The sequence below is a fragment of the Macaca nemestrina genome, chromosome 15 (assembly GCF_043159975.1).
Source record: "Macaca nemestrina isolate mMacNem1 chromosome 15, mMacNem.hap1, whole genome shotgun sequence".
Classification (NCBI taxonomy): domain Eukaryota; kingdom Metazoa; phylum Chordata; class Mammalia; order Primates; family Cercopithecidae; genus Macaca; species Macaca nemestrina.
In genome coordinates this window covers 98977354-99002888 of record NC_092139.1, presented here as the reverse complement: position 1 = coordinate 99002888, position 25535 = coordinate 98977354, and the positions used below count along the sequence as shown (strand labels likewise).

General features: G+C 53.4%; 1 protein-coding gene, 1 long non-coding RNA gene and 1 pseudogene across 6 annotated transcripts; 1 reads left to right on the top strand and 2 right to left on the bottom strand.

Moving 5' to 3' along the window:
• Positions 1 to 23: 23 nt before the first annotated feature.
• LOC105487202 (uncharacterized) lies at positions 24 to 1828 on the bottom strand (annotated as a pseudogene).
• A 195-nt stretch (positions 1829 to 2023) lies between these two features.
• On the top strand, positions 2024 to 23961 carry LOC105487206 (POZ/BTB and AT hook containing zinc finger 1). Of its 4 annotated transcripts, none has more exons than XM_011750569.3 (5): positions 2024 to 4081; positions 5464 to 5527; positions 13978 to 14149; positions 20912 to 20984; positions 22462 to 23961. In XM_011750569.3, the coding sequence occupies exons 1-5, from the start codon at positions 2811 to 2813 to the stop codon at positions 22493 to 22495; spliced, it is 1614 nt and encodes a 537-aa protein (XP_011748871.1). In that variant the 5' UTR covers positions 2024 to 2810; the 3' UTR covers positions 22496 to 23961. The 4 variants fall into 4 exon arrangements, with proteins under 4 accessions (XP_011748871.1, XP_011748868.1, XP_011748870.1 ...); XM_011750566.3 differs by having other exon boundaries at positions 20847 to 20984; XM_011750568.3 differs by lacking the exon at positions 20912 to 20984.
• Positions 7865 to 22890, bottom strand: LOC105487205 (uncharacterized). 2 transcript variants are annotated; one of them, XR_011614069.1, is made up of 4 exons: positions 22753 to 22890; positions 21561 to 21876; positions 10897 to 11046; positions 7865 to 10084 (listed from the first exon to the last, which is right to left on the bottom strand). It is a non-coding gene; the product is annotated as an uncharacterized lncRNA (long non-coding RNA). The 2 variants fall into 2 exon arrangements; XR_011614068.1 differs by lacking the exon at positions 7865 to 10084 and having other exon boundaries at positions 10693 to 11046.
• Positions 23962 to 25535: the final 1574 nt, after the last annotated feature.

Here is a 25535-nt window from a genome sequence, read left to right as displayed (position 1 = left end):
CAGAGCAAACCCTTCTTTATCTCTCTCTCTCTCTTTTTTTTTTTTTTTTAAGACAGTTTCACTCTTGTTGCCCAGGCTGGAGTGCAATGGCGCGATCTCGGCTCGCCGCAACCTCCGCCTCCCGGGTTCAAGTGATTCTCCTGACTCAACCTTCCGAGTAACTAGGATTATAGGCATGTGCCACCACGCCCGGCTGAATTTTTGTTTTTAGTAGAGACGGGGTTTCTCCATCTTGGTCAGACTGGTCTCGAACTCCCGACCTCAGGTGCTCCGCCCACCTCAGCCTCCCAAAGTGCTGGGATTACAGGCGTGAGCCGCCGCGCCCGGACCCTTTCCCAGCAGCTCTCTCAAAAATAAAACGTGCCAGTTCCCAAAATCCGCCCAAGAAAGCTGTGGCTCAGAGAAGGAGTCACTAGCCCAAAGTGACAGTGAGTCTGGGCTTAGGACACAGAACTCCTGGCTTCATGTCCAGGGAACTTTCTTCAAGCCTCTAAGGCTCATTCATTCTCTCCAACAGAGTTTGGCATATACTATGCCCTAGAGCGGAGGTGTGCAAGACAGGTGCTGCTGTCCCCGTGTACAGGTTAAGTAACAGTCAGTTTAACTGAATCTCAGGGAGGCCAAGTGACTAAGCACTGGGACACAAAACCAGAAGGTAGATGTCTCGATTTTGAACTCGGATCAAACGCCAGGGCAACGCCCGGAAGCCTCAGGGCGCGCGTGGCTGGGCGCGAGCTCGGCGCGTAGCGGTGGGAATCCCGAGCGGAGTTGGAAGCCGGGCCCGTTCATTTGCATGCTAATACCCAGAATGCTTTTCCCCCGCACACCGCTTCTCTTAATGGAAGCGCTCAGTTTGGAACCGTGGAAAGTTTGGAACACATACTTCGCTCCCTCTTTGCAACTGTGGGAACTTCCCGCCCGCACACGCGGCGCCTGCTGCCTGGGGCTCTGCGCCAGGCGGCCGCCAGCGCTTCCTGGGAAGGCAAACCTTGGTGTACAACTCTAGCGCGGTAGCATCCCCGGGCGGGCCCGGGACAAAGCGCCGAGGCCTGGCGGCAGGGCCCATAACCAGAACACCCGGCGTCTCACAGGGCTGCGGGCGCTGGGGATGCTCCCGGCTTGGAGAGGCCCGAGAGTGTCCCCGACTCCTCCGGCACCCCCACTTCCCCGAGAACTGCTGGGGCTTCCGGGGGTCCCTGCCCCGTCCATCGCCCTCATATTGTCGCCTCCCGGAGCTGGTGACTTCACGCTCCCCGGGGACAAAGCTCGGCGTGCTGGGTTTGGGGGAGAAGCTGGACGCTGGCCTCATCTCCCCAGCTCTTCCGGGCGCGTAGCCCATCACTTCGGTCCATGTACCGGGTGCAGAAGGAGCTCCGGAGGTTCGGCCTGTCTCCGGCCAGGACCCCAGGCCCTCTCTGGTGTTTGAAGCAGGGAGGCGGTCGCAGGCGACTTCTGGGGATTTCGCGCATGAAAGCGGGGCTCCGAAGGGTGGACGACGCCCGCTCGACCTGCGAGTGCGCATCGCAGGCTGGGGGGCCCGGATCCGCACCCCTCAGTTCCTGCCCCCCCCCCAACCCTGCTAGCCGCCACTCTCAGCGGGCAGGGGAGGGGCAGTGGGAGCTGGTTTGCTGGCTCGGCGCTTCGTTTGCATTGGTCCGGGGGGGCTGAGACTGCAGCCCCCGGCCCCGCGGGCGGGGTGGGGAGGCGGGGGCCGGACGGGGGCTCAGGCTGCTCTAGCATTGGCGGATCTGGGGAATGGGGAGGGGGGGCAGGAAGCGGGGGGAGCAGAGCTGCGGGGGGGGGTGTATAAATAGGGAAGGGGGGATGTGCATCCTCGGCTTGGTGAGGGGGGGGGCGCTCGGCACAAAGAAAGTGGAAAGTTTGCAGCGCGAGGCGGCCCGGACTAGGCATCCGGGCGCGCACGTGCAAGGCCGGGGGCGCCAGGGGCCCCCCACTCTGAGCTCGCCGTTTCTTTTTTTTCTGCAAGCGAGAGGGGGGGGTGTTGTTGGTATCGCCCCCTCCTTCTCCTCCCCCCAGGGGTGAAAGTGCAAGAGGAAGTGCAGCCGCTGCCATCTTTCCTCCGCTCCGAACACACGGAGCCCGGGGCCGCAACGCCGCCGCTCCGCCGCCGCCTTCTCCCGGCCCGGGGAAGGGCCTACTCTGCCGCCGCCGCCGCCGCCCGCCCGCTCCAGCCGCCGCCGCCGCCACCGCCCTCCAGGCTCCGGGACCCGGCCCGCGCCACCGCCCCCGTGCGCGCCCCGCCGCCGCCGCCTTCGCCTTTTGTTTCCTCCGCTCCGGCGCCCCCGCCCCGGCTCGCGCTTTGCAGGGGACGCAGCGCGCGCCCCCAGCGGGCCCGGGAAAAGCCGCGGCGCGCGCGCGCGCCTGCGCGGCGGACCCCCTCCTTCTCCTCCCCGCGTGCGCGTGCCCTTCTTGACTGCGCGCCGGCGCCGCCTGGCGGGCGGGAGGGGAGGTGGCAGGCGCGTTTGCAGGAGGGGCGCACCTCTTCGCTCGCGCACCCCCCCGGAAGGTAGACCGGGAAGGGGAGGCGGGCGGGCGGAGGGGAGAGAGCGGCGCGCAGTCCAGCGAGGGCGGGGGTTGGCTATGTGGGGGATGGTGGTGCACCCCGCAGTCTAGACAGTCCGATCCGGGCTGGGGGCGTGTACGCTTGGCGCACCTGCGAGACTACAGAGCCCCGGGCCGGCACGTGTGGGGAGTGTGGACACGTCTGCTGTGCCCCGCTTCTCGCTGCCTAGGGGAAGGGAGGGGGCGGGCAGGTGCGGCGGCCGGGCTAGTGGGAGGGGGCGGCGGCCATGGAGCGGGTGAACGACGCTTCCTGCGGCCCGTCTGGCTGCTACACGTACCAGGTGAGCAGACACAGCACGGAGATGCTGCACAACCTGAACCAGCAGCGCAAGAACGGCGGGCGCTTCTGCGACGTGCTGCTGCGGGTAGGCGACGAGAGCTTCCCAGCGCACCGCGCCGTGCTGGCCGCCTGCAGCGAGTACTTTGAATCGGTGTTCAGCGCCCAGTTGGGCGACAGCGGAGCTGCGGACGGGGATCCGGCTGATGTAGGGGGCGCGACGGCAGCCCCAGGCGGCGGGGCCGGGGGCAGCCGGGAGCTGGAGATGCACACTATCAGCTCCAAGGTATTTGGGGACATTCTGGACTTCGCCTACACTTCCCGCATCGTGGTGCGACTGGAGAGCTTTCCCGAACTCATGACGGCCGCCAAGTTCCTGCTGATGAGGTCGGTTATAGAGATCTGCCAGGAAGTCATCAAACAGTCCAACGTACAGATCCTGGTACCCCCTGCCCGCGCCGATATAATGCTCTTTCGCCCCCCTGGGACCTCGGACTTGGGCTTCCCTTTGGACATGACCAACGGGGCAGCCTTGGCAGCCAACAGCAATGGCATCGCGGGCAGCATGCAGCCAGAGGAGGAGGCAGCTCGGGCGGCTGGTGCAGCCATTGCAGGCCAAGCCTCCTTGCCTGTGTTACCTGGGGTGGACCGCTTGCCCATGGTGGCTGGACCCCTATCCCCACAACTGCTGACTTCCCCATTCCCCAATGTGGCATCCAGTGCCCCTCCCCTGACTGGCAAGCGAGGCCGGGGCCGCCCAAGGAAGGCCAACCTGCTGGACTCAATGTTTGGGTCCCCAGGGGGCCTGAGGGAGGCCGGCATCCTTCCATGCGGTCTGTGTGGGAAGGTGTTCACTGATGCCAACCGGCTCCGGCAGCATGAGGCCCAGCACGGTGTCACCAGCCTCCAGCTGGGCTACATCGACCTTCCTCCTCCGAGGCTGGGTGAGAATGGGCTACCCATCTCTGAAGACCCCGACGGCCCCCGAAAGAGGAGCCGGACCAGGAAGCAGGTGGCTTGTGAGATCTGCGGCAAGATCTTCCGTGATGTGTATCATCTCAACCGGCACAAGCTGTCCCACTCTGGGGAGAAGCCCTATTCCTGCCCTGTGTGTGGGCTGCGGTTCAAGAGAAAAGACCGCATGTCCTACCATGTGCGGTCCCATGATGGGTCCGTGGGCAAGCCTTACATCTGCCAGAGCTGTGGGAAAGGCTTCTCCAGGTGAGGAAAGGCCCCCTCTTCCTCCCCTGCTCCGCTGCCACACGTATCTTAGTCCTGAAAAGGCCCCTGCCAAGATCCGGGGCGGTGGCATTTGTGGGGGTCACTTGACCTTATAGAGTCATGCCAGGTTTGGGAGAGTGTTTTAAGGGCCCTTATTTTGAGATGGTATGCCTGAGACCTGCTTTCTGTTCCCTCAGGGAAGTTCTTTGACGCTAAGTGTGCCCTACTGTCTCTCCTCTTGGGGCGGGATTCCTCAGGCCAGAGCCACCGGACCTCACCATTCTTCTCCCTGGGCTCCCTTTGTGTTTCTGGCACCAGGCGTGGGGCCCCCTCTGGGGGCGGGAGACTGGGCTCCTCCAGCGACTTCCCCGCTTGAATGGCTGCCGAGGGAGGGACTGGAACAAGTGCATCTGGGACTCCCTACACTCCTGAGGCACCAGATTCCCCAACACAGAACACTGGCCTTGCTGATCAGTAGACTCCAGCTATGCCTCTCAGACCACCCTGGGATCATGGGACACAGAGCTGGGCACCCAGAGCTGCTGCTTAACACCAAAAGCTTTGATCTGCTCTGACTTGGTAGCTCTAGAGCCTAACCCACAGAGCCCCTTTATGTTCTCAGGACAGAAAGGAATGAGGCAGGATCTTTATGTAGGTTTACTTTCTAGTTAGCCTGTTGGGGAACTGAGGACTTGTCTGGGAGCAGAGGGTGGTTTTGTTTTTCTCCTAAAAGGCTGGTTTTAACCTGGATTGGAGGACCTTGTGTGTGTGAACACAGGGATGGAGAACTCCCTCAGAGGGCCCCAACCGGGAACCAGTCTTACCGGTCAGGCAGCCCCTGCCCACCTGCTCAGGCGGGCATCTGGCTTACCAGCCCAGCTGGGGACTTAAGGCTCCACTGTTGGCCTCTGGGGACTGAATTCCATCCGGGTGGCATTCATTGGCTGCCCGTGGCGGGAGAGGCTGGGGGAGGGGGGATTGCTGAGTTTCTAAGGGGCTTTAGTCTGGACAATGAATCACACATACCCCCTCCTCTGGAAAGGCTGCAGTGAGGCAGCTCTGTTTCATTCTACTGCCACCGCCTCTGGTCCTAGAAAACATTGAGTTTCTGGTGGGGGGGAATTGAGGGGGTGGGGAGGGAAGATCAGAGACAAATGCCCACTTCCCTTCCCCCTCCAGAGAAAACCAGGGCAGAGAGGCCTGGGCCTGTGGAGCCAGAGCTGGGTGGTGACTTTGTCTTTGTCATGCTGGGGTGGAGGAGAGGGAGTCCTCTCCAGCAGTGTGTGTGTGTGTGTGTGTGTGTGTACACACGTATGTATGTGTGCCTGTGTGGTGGGGTTTGGCCAAGTTTCTAAAGTCCCTCTTGGTTCTCTCTTTTCCAGGCCTGATCACTTGAATGGACATATCAAGCAGGTGCACACTTCTGAACGGCCTCACAAGTGTCAGGTAGGGGCTGGGCCAGGGCAGAGATGGGCTGAAGGAGATGTTGCTGTTCTCACGGTCGCAGCCATGAACCAGCTGCTGCGTGTGCCGGGGGCCCGGCTGACTGCCCACCGCTTTGCACACCTCCCCTCTGTTCCTCCACCCTCCCTCTGCTCTCCTCCTTTGTTCTTCCCCCAGGCCCCCTTCCCCCACAGCTGATGTTCCTCCTTCCTGGTTGCTTGGTCCTGGTTCCCACCCCGTCTTTGCCTTCACTCTGTTGCTTGGCTTTCCTCTCCTGGTGTTTGCCGGCTCCTTGGATAGTGGAACTATCGCACAGATGTTGTGTTGGGAGACCCAGCCCTGTGCTGGGCCTGACTGTTGGTTTCCAGCAGTTTGTAGGGACTGCAGGTTTTTTAAAAAGGGCTCCTGGTGGTCCAGCCAACCACTCTTCCCCTTTTCTGACCTCAGTTAGAGCTCCTCCCGGGTCCCCTCAGCTTAGGGCACAAGGCAGTGGGGGAGGTAGGAGGTAGGGAGTGGGTGGTCCTCTCCCCCACACTGGCTCCTGTTTAACCCACCCTGAGCCAGGGTTTCTGGAGGACTGGAGAGCAAAGTGGGCTCCTCTTCTTTGAGCTCTTTGCAAAGTAGCAAGTAGGGAAAGCTAAACCAGATAGATTCTCACCCTTGGTTTACCTGCTTGAACAATATCTGGGGTCCCTGCTGGTGCCCAGAAGATTGAGTTTCCTCTCCTGGACACTGAGCATTCTTGTCTGGATAGCGAACACATCTCTGTCTTTTCCTTGGTTATCTCCCCTCTCCCATGCCAAGTTCCCACCAAGTGAGGGTGAGCCATGATTGTGGGGTGTGCATTGCAGCCTCTGATAGGATAACCTGCTTCTCCTTATCCTGTTGGTGGCAAGGGGAGAGGGTTCAGGGAGACCAGCAGGGAGGGATGAATGCTGTAAGTAGGGCAGAGCCCCTGGGGGCCAGGCGTGGACGATGTTCACAGGTGCTGGGCTAGGCAGTTTCCTGGAGGATGGCCCAGGGCGGGCCTGTGGGGATCTGTCTTTGCCTTGCTGCCTTCTCTCTCTCTGTTTCTCTCATCACAGAGCACATTCTGACTCAGGTAGTGTGCTGAGTAGCCCGGGCAGAGTAGGAGGAGCCCAGAGGGCAGTGGGGGCAAGCCCGGTGGCCTGGGGGGGTAACCTGCACTCTCTGCCCTTTTTCCAGGTGTGGGTTGGGAGCAGCAGCGGCCTGCCGCCCCTGGAACCTCTTCCTAGCGACCTGCCATCATGGGACTTTGCCCAGCCTGCTTTGTGGAGGTCGTCCCATTCGGTTCCTGACACCGCCTTTTCCCTTTCTCTAAAAAAATCATTCCCAGCCCTTGAAAACCTGGGCCCAGCACACTCCAGCAACGCTCTCTTCTGCCCAGCCCCGCCGGGATATCTGAGGCAGGGCTGGACCACCCCAGAGGGCAGCAGGGCCTTTACCCAGTGGCCTGTTGGCTAGCCTGGGCCTCCCTGGAGAGGGTTGACAGTGGAGGGGAACAGGAGTGGCAGTTGGCCTGAGACCCCTGCTTTTGGGAGAGACTAGCAGGGTGGTTCCTGCCCACCATGCCCAGCTCCTCCCTGGGTGACTTGTCCCATCTCAGAGCCCCTAAATGGGGGTAGTAAGGAGCACCTTTCTGGAACCCCCTATAGCATCCAAGTTTCTTTCTGGGCTCTCTTGCCTTTTCCCCCCTTTCACAGATGGCACCCCTGGGCATCTGTCCTTGCCTAGGTGATTTTGGAGGTTGGTGCCTTCCTGGGAACTAGCCACCAGCTTATCTGCTTCCCCTCCCCTGGCATCACTTCCCGTAGGCCTGGGGTTTCTAGACTGGGGTCCGGCCACCCCTTTTCCCAATCCGGGAGTGAGTCGGCCTCCAGAGAAGACTGGCACAGTTCCAACTAGAGTCAACCCATGCTGCCTTCTGCCCTTCCCACTCAGATCTAGATCCTGCTTTCATTTCTGGCTAGTGAAGTAGACTTTTGTGTTTTTGAGGTTTATTAGCAGGTCTGCTCAGGAACCAAACCAATGAGTAGTTTTCTATTGGGCTATCCCAGTATATGGCTTTGGGGGCTGAAAAAGCAGATGTAGACCCCCTCCCTTGGATCCCATTGGTGTGCCCTTTAGCACCCCGCAGACTCTGCGGGGTGAACAGGAGTGATGATAAAATTTTTCATTCTAACATTTGAGGCTTTGTGTGTTTTGTCCTTGGTCTGTGTCATAACACTGACATCACTGTCCCTTGGTGTACAAATGTGCTCCTGCCCTGCCCCTCCAACATACACTCTCACAGACCTGCTGGCCCCTCCTCCAGCCCCATAGCCACAACTCCCCTAACAGGGACCCAGCAGGTGAAGACATGCTGGCTCTCGTGCTCTGGGCTGGCCAGCGAGGTGTGCTTGGGCTTGGTTAAACAGCAGGGGCATCTGTTGGCATGGTGTGGGGATGCTGAAAACATCAGAGGTGAAGAGACAGCTCTCTGGGAGTTCGTTCCTTGGGTCCCCCACTGGCTAGGCACAGTCCCTATTGCTCATCCCCTCCTGATGCCAGAGAGAATGAAAGAGGCCAATTACAAGAGACTAGTGCCATAGCTTAAGTAGAAAGGCCATCTGAATGTAGGGACAGGAAGCCTCAGGCTTGACAGTGGCATGTCTCCTTGGGGCTTGGCCTGAGTGTTCTTAACTGGCCCAGATGCCCCAAGTATTGCTGGATTTATGAGCTTAGTGGGCTGGGACATTTCCCCCACGTGGAGTTCAACCTGAAGCTGAGAGGCTGGAGCAGCTCAGACCTCCCTAGCTTCCACAGGCTCCACTTCTTGGGGGCTGGTTAGAGAAGGAATGCGTTGAGATGGGCATATGCTTGAGAAGAAGGGGGCCAAAGAGCCCAGGGAGCTGAACTTTCACGCATTGCCCTTAAGGGTTTTCCAGTGCTGTGGGAGAAGGCTGCTCGAGACTACCCCTGAGGCTGCCTGAGTTCAAGGGCCACCAAGGGTAGGGGTGTGCACTAGTGCCCTTGGTACCATTTGGGACCCATTCCCAAGCTGCTCAATCCTTAGGAGGAAAAGCTTCAGGAAGTCTGGGAAGGGATCAGGACTGGGGCTCAGCGTTGAGTGGTGATGACCAACACTCAGGGTGCCTGGGCCAGCACCTGGCAGGCATGGCCCTTAACTACAGCAGGCTGTCTAAGCACAGGGCTGTGGGCCAGGCAGCTCTTCTGAGTGCCACAGGCAGTCACAGCATTCTGCCTCTGGCTCGCTCTCTTCCCATCAGCGTCCCTCTGTCTTCTCCCTGTCTCTAGGACAAAGAATGCTCTTCTCCTGACACCCCAGCATGGAAGTTCTGGATGTTCCCTTTGAGATCTGTCTCCCTCCGCCCCTTCTCTCCTGGGTTGTGTGACCAGGCTCTTTCATGTTCTGTGTTGTCTGAACTTCTGCTGTGCCTAGACTCTGGAGTTTCACAGGCTCCCCAGAAAACCTGGGGACTGCAGCCACAGAGGGTCAATCCTGGCACAGAGAAGCCAACAATCTCTTCAGCTTGGCTTTGAACACAGGGAAAGCTTTTGTCATGTTTTTGTTTCTTCCCCCAGCAGATTTACATTCCTAATTCTGTTTGCTCAGGCGAAAGTTAGCTTTCATTCCTTGAGAGATAATCAATGGAGGACAGGGTGGGGGAAGCCAGCCCAGTCTGCGATTTTAATTTTGCTTAGCTAATCCCCAAATGGATAAGCGACTTGTGGATAATTGAAGTTTGGCTGTCCATCATCTTTAGGTAGCAAAGCATGACAGGCAAAGCCTTTAGAGGACAGATCTTAAAAAAAGGTTGGTAAGAGAAACAAGGCATCTCTTGCCTATCCATGTTGTGGCTCCCTCTCCTAGGGACTGTGGAAGACAAAATCCTGAATGTGCTTTCGAGTAGCTGGGACTACAGGCACCCACCACCACGCCCGGCTAATTTTTTTGTATTTTTAGTAGAGATAGGGTTTCACCATATTGGCCAGGCTGGTCTCAACCTTCTGACCTTGTGATCCACCCGCCTCAGCCTCCCAAAGTGTTAGGATTACAGGCGTGAGCCACTGCGCACGGCCTCAGCCCTGTTTTCTTATACCTGATCCATGTTGGTTCCTTTGAGCTCTGAGGCTTAGAACACACCCTCTCTCACTGTTGGAGGGGGTGGTCTTTGGGTCGCTGCCTGGCAAAGCTGGGTCTTGTCCCCAAATAAACCAACAGGTGCACCTCTCTTTTCTGGGGGTGTTTATGCAGCCCCTGCCCCAGTTTAGAGACTGCTGGGCTGTGTAGAGGTTTGGAGTTTTTTTTCTCCTACTGTGGCCTGTCACTGGGTCATGAGGTCCGTGGCTGAGGTGGGGCCCACCTGTAGCCATGAGAGCAAGCATCCATGGTGCTTTCTGACTTACCTACATGCTGGAATTTCCTTGCACAAATCTCTTCACCTTTCCCTTTTGGGGGTCCTGGCTGCCAAGTACTGTACACTGTGTTATAAAGTATGAGCACCTTTCACTCAGCAGAAGCTCCCTCTCCTGAATCTGGAGATGATAAGAGCACAGGCTGTGGGACTGGTTCTTAGTCCAGCTGTCTCATCCTCTCAGGGCCTCCACTGGCCCAGCTGTAAACTGGGAGAGATCAGAATCCCCTGGGGTGGCCAGGAGGATTGGTAAAGTACTGGCCTGGGTGTGGTGGGGGTGGGTGTGCTAGACTTTAATAGCTGAGTCTAGTGTTTTTTTTTTTTTTTTTTTTTTTGTTGAGACAGAGTCTTGCTTTGTCGCCCAGCCTGGAGTGCAGTGGCCGGATCTCAGCTCACTGCAAGCTCCGCCTCCCGGGTTCACGCCATTCTCCTGCCTCAGCCTCCTGAGTAGCTGGGACTACAGGCGCCCGCCACCTCGCCCGGCTAGGTTTTTGTATTTTTTTAGTAGAGACGGGGTTTCACCGTGTTAGCCAGGATGGTCTCGATCTCCTGACCTTGTGATCCGCCCGTCTCGGCCTCCCAAAGTGCTAGGATTACAGGCTTGAGCCACCGCGCCCGGCCGAGTCTAGTGTTTTAAGCAAGTTCATCTTCTAAAGTTAGTTTCCTCATTTATGATATGAATACACTGAATATATAAAACAGATAAAAGCAGTATTTCATTGCTACAAATTCAGTTCAAATGTATAATATTTACTTAAAAAGATAATGACATAAGAGCTAGGTAGGCTGTGCTAACATACACAGATATTTGGAACTGGGATAGTAAACAGTGGTGTCTTCTACCTTGACGGCATTGCATGCGTTTGTTTCTTGCTATGGTTGTACAGTAAAGAGATAGTTAGATGTCTGTATGTGGTGACAGTGTTCACTTACCTTGAGCTCTCAGGTTCTCAGGATGTGCTTCTGTTAAAGAGAGATGGTAGAGGCAGTTCCGTTCTAGCACAAGGTAATGGGGTGGTCTTCAGTGAGTTACCATTTGATCCGTAACACATTTAAAGGTGAATGTTGCTTTCTCTTACAGTTCTAAAACAGTAAACACACATACAGAAAAAAGAAATGAGTCAAAATTGACTAGAACCCATTAAACACCTCCCTGGAACCAAAATACCTTGAAAGCCAACGGATTCAGCTCTTCTCAGGGCTTTCCCAATATTCTGTGACCCCCACAGCTGGAATGCCTTTGCAAGCTCCAGCTGAGGAAGGGATGTTGTGAGGAGACTGATCACTGGTACTCAGTCAGGTCCTCAGGTACAGGAAATTACAAGAAATGCCTGCCAACCTGGTCCTCCTTCCAGGGTACTGGTTCTGACCTTCAGCTCCTGACTCATCCGACCCGGGGGCCTGGCTGTGAGTTGGTGCTCAGCTCACACCACAGCTTTCCAAAGCCATGCTCTCTTGGAGGGTAATCACACAGCTTGCCTCAGAGGGCTGCTATCAGGATGGGTTGCATGAGATAAGTGCCTCTAAAAGGGTGAGCACCGTGCCTGCCTGGCTCACAATCAATACAGGGTAGTATCATCATCCTTGCTATCACCAGCAGCACTTCCCCAGCCTAACGTTTCACAAATGCTTTTTTTTTTTTTTTTTTTAGACGGAGTCTCGCTCTGTCGCCCAGGGTAGAGTGCAGTGGTGCAATCTCAGCTCGCTGCAAGCTCTGCCTCCCGGGTTTATGCCATTCTCCTGCCTCAGCCTCCCGAGTAGCTGGGACTACAGGCACCCACCACCTCGCCCGGCTAATTTTTTTGTATTTTTAGTAGAGATGGGGTTTCAGTGTGTTAGCCAGGATGATCTTGATCTCCTGACTTCGTGATCCGTCTGCCTCAGCCTCCCAAAGTGCTGGGATTACAGGTGTGAGCCACCGTGCCCAGCTTTTTTTTTTTTGAGATGGAGTCTTGCTCTGTCGCCCAGGCTGGAGTGCAGTGGCGCGATCTCGGCTCACTGCAAGCTCCGCCTCCTGGGTTTACGCAATTCTCCTGCCTCAGCCTCCTGAGTAGCTGAGACTACAGGCGCCCGCCACCTCGCCCGGTTAGTTTTTCGTATTTTTTAGTAGAGACGGGGTTTCACCGTGTTAGCCAGCATGGTATCGATCTCCTGACCTCGTGATCCGCCCGTCTCGGCCTCCCAAAGTGCCGGGATTACAGGCTTGAGCTACTGCGCCCGGCCTTTTTTTTTTTTTTTTTTTTTTTTTTTTTTTTAAAGGGAGTCTTGCTTTGTTCCCCCTGCTGGAGTGCAGTGGCAGGATCTCTGCTCACTGCAACCTCCCCTCCCAGGTTCAAGTGATTCTCCTGCCTCAGCCTCCCAAGTAGCTGGGATTACAGGAGTCTGCCACCACGCTGGGCTAATTTGTGGTATTTTTAGTAGAGATGGGGTTTCACCATGTTGGTCAGGCTGGTCTTGAAGTCCTGACCTCAGGTGATCCGCCCACCTCGGCCTCTCAAAGTGCTGGGATTACAAGCAAGAGCCATTGCGCCTGGCCCACAGACACTTTTGAAGACTCCGGCCCTTGTTCTGTCTGCTAATTCTCACGTGGTCAGAATTGCCACTATCGTTTTATGGGCTGCTTTTTCTTTTCTTTTCTTTTTTTTTTTTTTTTGAGGCGGAGTCTCGCTCTGTCGCCCAGGCTGGAGTGCAGTGGCCGGATCTCAGCTCACTGCAAGCTCCGCCTCCTGGGTTTACGCCATTCTCCTGCCTCAGCCTCCCGAGTACCTGGGACTACAGGCACCTGTCACCTCACCCGGCTAGTTTTTTGTATTTTTCTTTTTTCTTTTTTTTTTTTTTTTGTTGAGACAGAGTCTCGCTTTGTCGCCCAGACTGGAGTGCAGTGGCCGGATCTCAGCTCACTGCAAGCTCCGCCTCCCGGGTTCACGCCATTCTCCTGCCTCAGCCTCCCGAGTAGCTGGGACTACAGACGCCCGCCACCTCGCCCGGCTAGGTTTTTGTATTTTTTAGTAGAGACGGGGTTTCACCGTGTTAGCCAGGATGGTCTCGATCTCCTGACCTTGTGATCCGCCCGTCTCGGCCTCCCAAAGTGCTGGGATTACAGGCTTGAGCCACCGCGCCCGGCCCTTTTTTTTTTTTTTTTTTTTTTTGAGACGGAGTCTGGCTCTGCCGCCCAGGCTGGAGTGCAGTGGCCGGATCTCAGCTCACTGCAAGCTCCGCCTCCCGGGTTCACGCCATTCTCCTGCCTCAGCCTCCCGAGTAGCTGGGACTACAGGCGCCGCCACCGCGCCCGGCCAGTTTTTTGTATTTTTCAGTAGAGACGGGGTTTCACCGTGTTAGCCAGGATGGTCTCGATCTTCTGACCTCGTGACCCGCCCGCCTCAGCCTCCCAAAGTGCTGGGATTACAGGCTTGAGCCACCGCGCCCGGCCTGGGCTGCTTTTTCAATTCAAACTCATGAAAATTTACGAAGATTTATCTGTGCGCTTTGTCCTGCCTTTCCTTTCCATTTCCCTGGCCAAGACTAATGTCACTTTTGAATAAAATGAATAAATAGAATTCTTTGTATAAAACAACTAGGGGAAACCCAGGGATAGAGAACAGTAAGGCTGGTTTATATGCCAATAACTCATCTGTAAATTCATGTAAATGTAATTCTGTGCATTATAGCTAATGCACCTAAAGTCAGTTCTTAATGTCTAAGGAGCAAAATGTGTAACTCTTCATTGTGTAGAGGGGTATAGAGCTTAGCTTGCCATGTCCTGGGCACATTTCCAGTAGTCATTTAGTTAGTACCAGTGATTCCCACTCAACTGTCTCGTAAGGAGGCACTATGGGAAATAAGAACAGCCTCTTGGCATTCTGGGTAGAGAGCCTGAGCCAAACTCTAAAGCTCTCTTTATAAAGGGAGGTCACGTGATGGCCAGAAATTGCCTTTGCTTCATGGTGCACTTGGTGGGGAGTCAGGTCTGGCGTGCTGGGTTTCACCTCATCCCATTTTCTTTTCTGCCTTCAGACCTGCAATGCTTCTTTTGCCACCCGAGACCGTCTGCGCTCCCACCTGGCCTGTCATGAAGACAAGGTGCCCTGCCAGGTGTGTGGGAAGTACTTGCGGGCAGCATACATGGCAGACCACCTGAAGAAGCACAGCGAGGGGCCCAGCAACTTCTGCAGTATCTGTAACCGAGGTAATGTGCCCACTGTTTCCTCACTTCCAGAGGATGGGTCTGCGCGTGTATGGGAGGCCTAGGGGTGTCTCAATCACCCTGCCTCACACTCCACTCTTTGCACAGCCTGCCCCCCCACTTCCCACTGAATGATAAACACCTTCATCACCCAGCTAGCTATTTGCTACCCCTTCCTTCCCAAGAAGCTTGTGGTGCTTAGAATGGGAAGTTCCAGGAGACCAGCAGGTCAGAACAGAAGGAGAGAGGTTCTTCCCAAGCTTGGGCCCATAACTCTCACCTGCTACTCAGGTGGCAGGATGGATGCATTTTGCAGACACCACTGAACCACTGAGGTTGGTGGGGGAGTTAGTAGGTCCCAAAGTGGGAGAAAAAGAGGTTGGTCCGGCTTGAGAGCTTTTGCTGATTGATTCACTGGCATATGAAATTCAGCAGCTAGGGAAGAGGTTGAGTCTGGAGATAAACAAGGAGCAGACACTTTGTAGCACAAGTGGTCAGAAGAGAGGCCAAATTCAGGTTTGTGGTCTTGATGAGAGAGGAAAGTGGAAGGTGCTCTGAGCAGGGTAGCATGCTTGAGGACAAGGTGGGCCTAGGTAGTGTCTAACTCTGTGGCAGTGGTGTTGTGTTGGGTGAAGTCAAGCCTGTCTCCAAGGTTCTGCCGGGTCTAGTTGGCTGTTGGAAGTGCTAGATATTTGTGTTTTGCAAGCACAGCATCAGTGGAGGCTTGCGCTGTGTCTGTGCTAAAGGAGGTCGGAGCAGCTATCTGTGAACGTGAGGATGCTTCTGCATGGTGTGCTTTGCTTTGGCCAGTGGGGAGCACTGGGATGTCCTTATCTCCTGGGGCATTCTTACTTGTCCCAATGCTTCTGAAAGGCTGCTTAGTGGGTTGAGCACTGAACCAGGAGTCAAGAGACCCAGGGTTTAGTCCCAGCCTCTCACTAGGTGGCCTCAAGTTCTCCCATTCCCTCTCTAAGCTTGAGTTTCTTCATCTCTCAAATGGGGTTAAGAATAGCCCCCTTTCCCACCTCTCAGGGTTATCATGAGGATCCCAAGAGACAAGGTAGGTGAAAGGAGCTGCACACTTGGGAGACTCTGTCCTTGCACTTTGTAACAATGTTGGGAAAGACATGCTTGTTGACACTCTGGGTTGGACCAGGCACAACACTCCTGCAGGCCTTGGCGGAATTGTTGGGTGCCTGTGCTGTGTTCACGTGCCCTGAGGTTCACAGTGGAAGGAGATTGCTGAGTAGCTGGGTGTTCTTGGTGTCCTGGAACTGGATCCCTCCTTGCAGCTTCACACCTGGGGTTTGTACTACCAGGACACCTGCTGTGAAAGCAGGGAAGTAGTAGTGAAGATCTCTTAAGCTGTCTGTTCTGTTTTCTGACATGTCAGTAGAGCCCATTTCTGACAGGAGCTTCCTCCAGGTTGCAAGTGTTGGGCTTAACCTTCCTCTAGGTTGCAGGGAGAATTATCGGGCTGTGGCTGACCGTCTTGACTGGGGCTGCCCCAGCCCCAGAAATAATATTGTTTCTTGTCTTGCTTCATCCTAACCTGGCTTCTTGACAGCTCCCCCAGATAACTCAAAACCTGCTATAACATGCTATAGGCAGGCATTTTGTCAGGTTTTCAATGTGGAAGTTCCCAGTGCAAGAACTGGGGTCAGAGGCCAGAGGCTGAAAACTGCTGAGTGGAGAAGGGTGCTCATGATAAAACTCAGAAAGCCCAGACCAGATGGTGGAGTAGGGCAGGAACTGGACAGGAGACCCAGGGCCACAGCCCTTGGGAGCCCAGCTCAGGAGGAAAGAAAAACTGAGAGCAACAGGGACAGTGGGAAAGTTGGCCTAGTTAGGAGGCAGCTGATGTGGCAAAGCCAACAACTATTGTACATCAGGATTTCTTTTCCAAGGGCTGGTAAAGAGAACTTGGGCAACCGCCATAAGCTACATGACTGGAATGGAGAATCCAGAAGAGTAAGCCAGAGTCTACTTTTTCTCAGAAAAGCCAAGACTGGGTCTGGATCCCAGAGCCAGAGTGGGAAGTCCGTTTCCTGCAACAAGACTAAAGAAGGTGCTGGTCCAACCCATGCTGGGTACTCAGAAGGAAGAGAAAACAATTGCAGTGTTTATCAGAAGAGAAGGAGCAGGATTCTACTCCTGGACTCATTCCTTGGCAGAAATAGGAAAAGACCAAAAAAAAAAAAAAAAAAAAAAAAAGGAAGAGGATAAAGTTGTTTCTGAGCACCAAAAACATTGAGACATTGGAATCAAAATGTAGAGAGCTCTGTGTCCTCCTTTGCCCTCCTGCCACCAAGCCTATACCTACAGGGAGGTTGCACAAATAAATGAATGTTCTTATCTCTGCATGCGTTCAAACAAAGGCTGAATGTCAGAACAGTTAAGATTGAATCAGGTGAACTTCCAGGTGCCCTCAGATCCTTCAGTCCCAACACTTCTTAAACAGTTGACTTAAGTATCTACCTATAGATCTGTCTTTTTTAGTTTTTGCCACAAAAACGACTCCTGGCTGTGAAGAATGGCAAAGAGGAAAGGCAGCCTGACTCTTGCAGCCTCACACGTGAGTCAGATGGAAGTTGATGAGACAGATGACTCTGGCTTTGTCATAGAGACATATCAGGATGTGTATGATACTATTTGTAGAGGAAGATCATTTGCAGTGGAGGGAGTATTATGGCTAGAAAAGCTTGTTCCCACATTTTTGAGTTGAGGAAATCAGTTGAGTTGAACAGTGGAAAAGGGAGAAGGCCCTGGCTGATGACCGTGATTTTCTTCCTTTAAAGTTTCTGTAGCAGGATCTTTGTATATATGCCTATGTGCTGGTATGGGGAAGAGGAATAGATTATCAGGAATCTGCCTTTGACAGAGACATTTGAATGCAAACATCATTGCTTGAAACGTAGAGGAAGCCTTCTCCCCAGTCAGAGGTAAGCACACAAGTGGATGGATGCAGAGAACCTGCCGTTCCCCTGGACTCACATCAAGCTACGTGGGCCCACTCCAACACAATGCAGTTGGGAATGGCCCCTTCAGGGTTTGGACAAGGAGAAAGCAGTCCCCAACCCCTGCATGGATGTGGAAACTGCCAAAGGATCATTTGCTTCTGGAGTGCCAAGTGCAGGCACACCAGGCAAGAAAACGCAACTGAGGAGCAGTGGCCTTTTGCTAGTAAGACCATCATCTCTGGAGTAAAAGGGCCAGTGGCTTGCTGGTTATAGTGACAGTCACATGTGTGCTCAGCATCTCCATTGCGTGGATGGCTGGATCAAGCTGCCTCTTTGGCTCTTGGTTAATCAGTGGTGAATGGGTGGGTAAGTTTAGAATTCCAGCTAAATATGTCTGGTTTCAAAGACGTATTCTGCTCAGAAGCTTAGCTTCTGTTTCATCCTAACACTTGGCTGCTGAGTTGCTCTGTGTTTAAATTCTAGGCTTTAAGTGGCAGCTGTGGATCCACTCCTACCACCTCGCCATGTGGTTTTGCTATAGATAGTACAGTCTGCAGCTGGGGTAAAGTCAAGAGGACTCAGCCATGTGTTTCTCAGACTGTTTTTCAGGAAAACTCAGCAAGACAGAGTTTCACTCTTGTTGCCCAGACTGGAGTGCAATGGCGCGATCTTGGCTCACCACAACCTCTGCCTCCCGGGTTCAAGCAGTTCTCCTTCCTCAGCCTCCCTAGTAGCTTTGATGACAGACATGTACCACCACGTCCGGCTAATTTTGTATTTTAGTAGAGACGGGGTTTGTCTCTATGTTGGTCAGGCTGGTCTGGAACTCCCGACCTCAGGTGATCTGCTCGCTTTGGCCTCCCAAAGTGCTGGGATTACAGGCATGAGCCACTGCGCCCAGCCAAACTCAGCAAGATTTGATTGAGCATCTGCTGTGTTCTCTTGGTATAGTTCTCCCAGTAAGGAGTAAACGTAATTCCTGGTGCTCTCCTGCTCCTTTCTGTCCCCTTTTGATTGCAGCAGACCTGCTCTGGTTCATCACGGGGAGAGAGCTTCATGCTATTTTAAAGACCCCACAAGGGATTAAAAACCAAAGGAAAAAATTACCTTCTAAAGTTATCAGAAAGTTCTGATATCTTGTACTGATTGGTGGGAGCCAATATCTCCTGGTTCTGCTTTGTTTTGGGGGACTCTACAGTACCATCCCCAGGGGCAGGGCTAACAGCCTCTTTCCCATTCGCCTTGTCTCCTCACACCTGACTACAGCCTCCCTCTTAGGGATGTCTACATGGGACCCTTTTACACCAGTCTATACGCATGATCAGCCTCAGGCAGACACTTCGGTCACAGCACAGGACAACTTGCTCTACCAGGCAGGGCAGGACACCAGCATCTGGTCTAGACAGATCTTTGAAGTAGCTGTATTGGGAAAGGAAGGAAAATTGGCCCAATCCCACGTTTCAGAACCACTAACTGCTGCTGTCAGAGAAAAACTTGTTACATGAAGTTTCCACAGGCCAGCCCAGTTTTTCCAGCAGCTTCCATTCTAACATACCATTATGGCAGAAAAATACCTGAGTATAAATGGTGATAATGAAACCTATTGTAAAAGTCCACTGGATATTTCTAGGGCTCAGGGCTAAGACAGAGGAACCAATTAACCCATTTATGCTAGAGGTTACAAACTTTTTTGTGAAAAATCAGACTTTAGTGATGATCTTGAGCAGTAGGATATAAATAACTCCTGGGTTAGCGTTCCAATAATGGAACATGAGGCATAAGTGGGTTAAAGCATCTGCCCAGTAGCTAAGGGCCAAGTTCTGGTGGCACATGATCCTGGGGTTGGAGTCCAGGCTCTGCCACTTAGTAGCTGTATGTGTGACCAGGTTACTTAACCTCACCAAGCCTCTTTTTTTTTTTTTTTTTTTTTTTTTGAGACAGAGTCTCGCCCACCACCACGCCCGGCTAATTTTTTGTATTTTTAGTAGAGATGGGGTTTCACCGTGTTAGCCAGGATGGTCTCAATCTCCTGACCTGGTGATCCACCCGCCTTGGCCTCCCAAAGTGCTGAGATTACAGGTGTGAACCACCGCACCTGGCGATTTTTTTTTTTTTTTTTTTTTGAGATGGAGTCTCGCTCTATTGCCCAGGCTGGAGTACAGTAGCATGATCTCATCTGCCTTCTGGGTTCACGCCATTCTCCTGCCTCAGCCTCCCAAGTAGCTGGGACTACAGGCGCCCGCCACCACACCAGCTAATTTTTTATATTTTTAGTAGAGACGGGGTTTCACCGTGTTAGCCAGGATGGTCCTGATCTCCTGACCTCGTGATCCGCCCGCCTCGGCCTCCCTAACCTCACGAAGCCTCTTAATTTCTTTATCTGTAAAATGGGTATAATAGTAATCTGTAGCACAAAAGGTGTTGGGCAAATTCTATAGAATAGTGCATATGGTGTGCTGGGCCCTGGTGTGCCATCAGCACTTACTAAAGGTGAATCTTTATTACAGTTCCAGCAGCATTCAAAATGCCATGCCAATTCAGACTTTTTTTTTAAAACAAATCTCGTGCAGACATTACACAGTACTCTTCAGCCTCTGACCCTTTAGCAGTGGATCTCACTGTTATCCTGTGACTGTGTAATTTTGAAAGTGAATCGAAAAATAATGAGTCAACCAGATCTGAAGTGGATTAAAGCGACACTGTCAGGGTGCTGGCACCCTAAGTGGGCCTTATACTAAAAAGCTTCAGTTCCTGCTAAAAGCACCTTCTGATCCTTGACTACAGTGGGGTTCGATGGCATACCTCCTTCCTGTGAAACTCAAGTCAAAATCCTTTTATCGGCCTGCCTCATTCTGTATCCTTGCACACATGGCTGCTGTGGAAGTTGGCCCAAGATCTACTCTTCCCAGCCTGAGATATCTTGTGGCTCAGACTGACCGAAGCATCTGGAAGGTGGGCAGGAACAGTTCCAAGATGGCTGGATTGTCCTCCCCCAAAATAAAGACAGAGATCATCCCTGTTTCTTCTCCTGTATGTGAACCTGGTGGATGCTCCAGAATCGAACCAAAACACTACCATGAATAAGAGATGACTGCACTCCTCTGACACAACTTCCTATTTTTGTCTTTGTTCTTCAAAAGATCTAAACAGTTACTAAATCCTGTTATGCTGAAGGTGGGGAAGTTAGAAAAATAGAACATCTCCTGACAGGTAGAAGACGGGATCCTTGGAGGCATTCCTTTGGGATTTCATTTTACCTCCATCTCGTTTGTTGTCCAGTTTCCTTTTATAAGGATTAAGCAGGCATCCTGCTGGCTAGAATCCTGTGACTTCCCTGGAGCCCCAAATTCTTGTCTAACCACATTTCTAGTCATGGTTCCTGCAGGAGACATCCACTCAAACCACCTGTTACTGAGGCACCAAGCAACCCTAGAGGCAGTTGGCCTCTGGCCCTAGCAGGAGCAAGATCTCAGGCCATCCCACCAGGCGGCCAGCCTCGGCCCCTCACCGCAGCCTTGCAGAGTGGGCTCTGCAGAGAAGCCGATTTGTGGACAGTGCCACCCTCCATCCTGAGCCATGTGGCTCATATGGTTGCAGCCATTTTTGAGCCAAGGAGGGGGCCCCTTCTAGGTGCAGCTGACCTGGGAATGCTAGCCAGAGCGGCCAGAGGAGAGGAGTGGGGGAAGGAGAGAGGTATCTCTTGCTGGCCGTGGGATCTCATCTCCTTTTGTCTTGTTTAGGTTTCTCCTCTGCCTCCTACTTAAAGGTCCATGTTAAAACCCACCACGGTGTTCCCCTTCCCCAGGTCTCCAGGCACCAGGAGCCCATCCTGAATGGGGGAGCAGCGTTCCACTGCGCCAGGACCTATGGCAACAAAGGCAAGCGACCCCTTGCTCTGCACTTTGCTTCTCTGCGCAGACTGTGTTGTGGGGGCGCTGGGCTGGGCGTGGGGAGGCGGGAAGGCTGCCGACTTTCTGGCTGCCTTGAGGAGACTCAGAGATCTGAGTGGCAGTGGCCTCCAGGACAAAAGTCACAGTGGGTATCTCACTCCAGGGCAGTGAGTGAGGCTTTAGGGCACTGCCGAGATCCAGCCTCCGCCTCCTCTTCCCCAGCCCTTCTCCCTTCCTCCTGGCCAGCCCCCACTGTCTGGAGCCCTGCAGGGATGCCCCGGGCCCTGGGCAGAAGAAGAGCCCCGCATGATGAGCCACTATGGGCCTGTCACTGCCTGCTGCCCTTTAGGATGGTGTGGAGCTGCGGCTGAATGCTTTCTCCTCTTTTGACCCAGTGGGCCGATGGGAGCCAATGTCTGGCTTGTCTCACAATAGGGGTGGTTGATTACTGTGAGTGGCCCTTTCTGGAGAGCCTCTGGCTATGGTTGTGAGATGCATGGCAATAATGAGCTATCTGACTCCTCTGACTTGGGAGTTGGTTTGCAGAGAGCTCCCCAGGCCCACCTTCACTTGTTGATTCAGGTTGTTTTGTTGTATGTCACGTTGTTGTTGCCTTGAGGATGAGGCCAGGGGCTTGGCAGATGGTAGAAATAGCAGAGATGGCATGCTCCATGCTCCCATCACAGACCTCCCTTCCCGGCACGTCGCTCTGGACCCAGGCAGGAAGCTGCTGATTGGTGGAGGACTCAGTGTGGGCCCGGCAAGGCAGAGCAGCCAGGGTTGTCTCTTGGCCCAGCTTGTCTGGGGCCTAGGGTGGGGACACCCAGCCGACTGAGAAGTACAGAGTTGCTTTCAATCTCTGTCCTTTGGCTGCTTGGCCCTGGAAGGGTTTTGGCAGAAGGAAGGCGGTAAGAACAGGGCTCATGTTTGCAGCATTAGGAAAAGGATTGGCTTCTGTCTGAGCCATTGATGGGGTCTACCCAGGTTAAGGACCTGATGGCTCTGGTTCTGCCTGGCTTGCTACAGTGCAGCTAGTCTGGTGCAGGAGGCGAAGCCACTGTCACACTGGCTCGGCATCATCAGAATACCAATTTTACCCCTAGAGGCACCCAAAAGAGTGCCTAGGAGTTGGGGGTCTTTGAGTTGTTCTGGGCAGCAGTAGCAGAGTTGCCCTCTCTGTATCCCTTCCTTGAAGCAGGCTGAGATGACGGTGAGCAGTACACGTGCAGCTGCATGAAGAGTCCACAGCAAGGGAGGCTGGCAGCCCTAGGGCCCTGCCATTTCACCCCTGTAGGCACTCCAGTCTCCCAGACTGACCAGCTGACCCTTCGTGGGTTCTGCCAGGACAGTGGCTGGCCAACAGCTGCCCTCCACAGGTCTGTGAGCTGGCCCCTCATGACCCCTCCAGGAGGGGGCATCTCCAGAGCCTGGCCTCATCTCTCTCCTGTATTTTGTTTTTTTGTAGAAGGCCAGAAATGCTCACATCAGGATCCGATTGAGAGCTCTGACTCCTATGGTGACCTCTCAGATGCCAGCGACCTGAAGACGCCGGAGAAGCAGAGTGCCAATGGCTCTTTCTCCTGCGACATGGCAGTTCCCAAAAACAAAATGGAGTCTGATGGGGAGAAGAAGTACCCATGCCCCGAATGTGGGAGCTTCTTCCGCTCTAAGTCCTACTTGAACAAACACATCCAGAAGGTGCATGTCCGGGCTCTTGGGGGCCCCCTGGGGGACCTGGGCCCTGCCCTTGGCTCACCTTTCTCTCCTCAGCAGAACATGTCTCTCCTCGAGTCCTTTGGGTTTCAGATTGTTCAGTCGGCATTTGCGTCATCTTTAGTAGATCCTGAGGTTGACCAGCAGCCCATGGGGCCTGAAGGGAAATGAGGCAGCTGCTCTGTCCCCACGGCAACAGCCATTTGGGGACTGCTGGGAAATGCTGTGAATGCGGAGGGAAGTGATGTTTGGGTTCTGTAGCTGAGAGATTTTTATTCATTTTTAACTGCCCCCCAACCCCACCCAACTCCTTCTCTACCACCCATTCTCCCAATGGTCTTTAGAAATAGATTTTCATCTGATACTCTACAGAAATATCAATGAGACTTGGTATGGGACAGGGGCAGAAAACACTACATAGGCCTCCAAGGCAAAACCAGTCCCAGTTTCTCTAATGGGAAGAAGCTGGAATTCCTGGTGCTCAATTCTTAGTGACCCCAATCCTATACCCAAATCTATGGTATTCTGGGACCTCAGTGATTTTGGTCCCCTCCCACTTCTGTAGTTCCTCATCCTCCCTTCCCATATCCTTCAAAAGAACCACACTAGGGTCTCCACCCACTTATACAATGCGGATGCCCAACTGTTTTTCAGGAAGCCAGAAGCATCCCATGGACCATGGGGTGAGTGTCCTCTAAGAGCCCCCCTGAGCTCCGCCCTCTGTCTGGAGGGCTCCAGACTCCTGAGCCCTGCTTGGAGGCGAGCATTTTCATTGCTAGGACAAGCTCAGCTATTGAGGACACCCCCACCCCAAATTTCAGTTCTTATGTGATTTTAACCATTCAACATGCTGTTGGGTTTTTAATTCTCTAATTATTATTATTATTGTTATTATTTTTTAGGACCAGTTGTAGTGAATTGCTACTGAAAGCTATCCCAGGTGATACAGAGCTCTTTGTAAACCGCAGTCACACATTAGGGTTAGTATTAAACTTTGTTTAGATGTACCATAATTAACTTGGCTAGTTGATTGTTTGAAGTCTATGGAAGAAATAGTTTTATGCAAAATTTTAAAAAATGCCAGTCTGGTCAGGGAAGTAGGGGGTTTCAATGCAGTTGGGAGCCAGGAAGGTGGGACAGCCAGCAGGTAGGGACATTGTGTACCTCAGTTGTGTCACATGTGAGCAAGCCCAGGTTGACCTTGTGATGTGAATTGATCTGATCAGACTGTATTAAAAATGTTAGTACATTACTCTATCTGCTCCCTTGAGTCCAGTTTTTCAGCTGTGGGGGTCTTTGGGACCCAGAGGTGGGCAGCACCTGGGGTGGGAGTGGGATCCCAGGAGACCCCTTTTCTACTTAATTGTACCAGTTCCACTGGGATTGACAGGTGGATGGTCCCACTGAAGACTTAGAATGCCAGAATTCACTCATTTGTTCAACAAATATCCATTGCTTGTCTTTACTACTTGTGTGCCAGGCCTGGTTTCATGCTCTTGGGGTATGGTGGTGAACAAGACACCACTGTGAGGCTTAATGGGAGAGACAGACAACTTAAATATGAGTTCAGATAATGAGAAATACCAGGAGAAAAACTGGGCAAGGTGAGGGGACAGTGACAGCAGGAGGGTGAGTAGGGTGGACCAGGGAGGTATGAAGTGGGGTTGGGGCTCTGGGAGGGAAGACTTACAGAGGGGATCTGACATGGCCTACCCAGCTAGCACCTGAGGAGGGATGTGGCAGGGACTCCTCATGGCCAAGGGGCTCTAAGAAGCTCAGCAACTTGTCTTCCCCACCATGTTATCTACCTGATGTTAAGTAAAAGGTTGGTGCACCGTTAATGGTGAATGTATGAAGAAAAGAGGGAAAAAACAACAAACAGGAGGCAAGAAGTAAGCACAATGGAGAATTAATGGGAATAAGAATGAGGAACAAGAGGGGCAGGCAGACTTAAGGCACCCTGGGCATCTTGAGAAATCTCAGGGAAGAGGAAAACCCCTAAAAGGATAGAGACAGCATTTAACCTCCAAGCAAGAAGAAAAACAATGGTAAAGGACAGAAAAACAGACCTAAGGGAACAAACAGTACAAAAATTTTTAGACTCACATTGGTATCAGAATTACTTTGTTCTTTTTTTTTTTCCGAGACGGAGTCTCGCTCTGTCGCCCAGACTGGAGTGCAGTGGCCGGATCTCAGCTCACTGCAAGCTCCGCCTCCCGGGTTTACGCCATTCTCCTGCCTCAGCCTCCTGAGTAGCTGGGACTACAGGCGCCCGCCACCTCGCCCGGCTAATTTTTTTGTATTTTTAGTAGAGATGGGGTTTCACCGTGTTAGCCAGGATGGTCTCGATCTCCTGACCTCGTGATTCGCCCTCGTGATTCTCGGCCTCCCAAAGTGCTGGGATTACAGGCTTGAGCCACCGCACCCGGCCTTTTTTTTTTTTTTTTTTTTTTTTTGAGATGGAGATTTGCTCTTGTGGCCCAGGCTGGAGTGCAGTGGCGTGATCTCGGCTCACCGCAACCTCTGCCTCCCAGGTCCAAGCAATTCGCCTGCCTCAGCCTCCTGAGTAACTGGAATAACTGGGATTAAAGGCATACACCACAATGCCCGGCTAATTTTTGTATTTTTAGTAGAGACGGGGTTTCACCACATTGGCCAGGCTGGTCTCGAACTCCTGACCTCAGGTGATCTGCCTGCATCGGCCTCCCAAAGTGTTGGGATTACAGGTGTGAGCCACCGCACCCCGCCTAGAATTACATTATTCTGATGTAAAGGTAAAGACTCTCAGCTGAATTTTTTAAAAAACAGTTCTAAGCCATTTACACA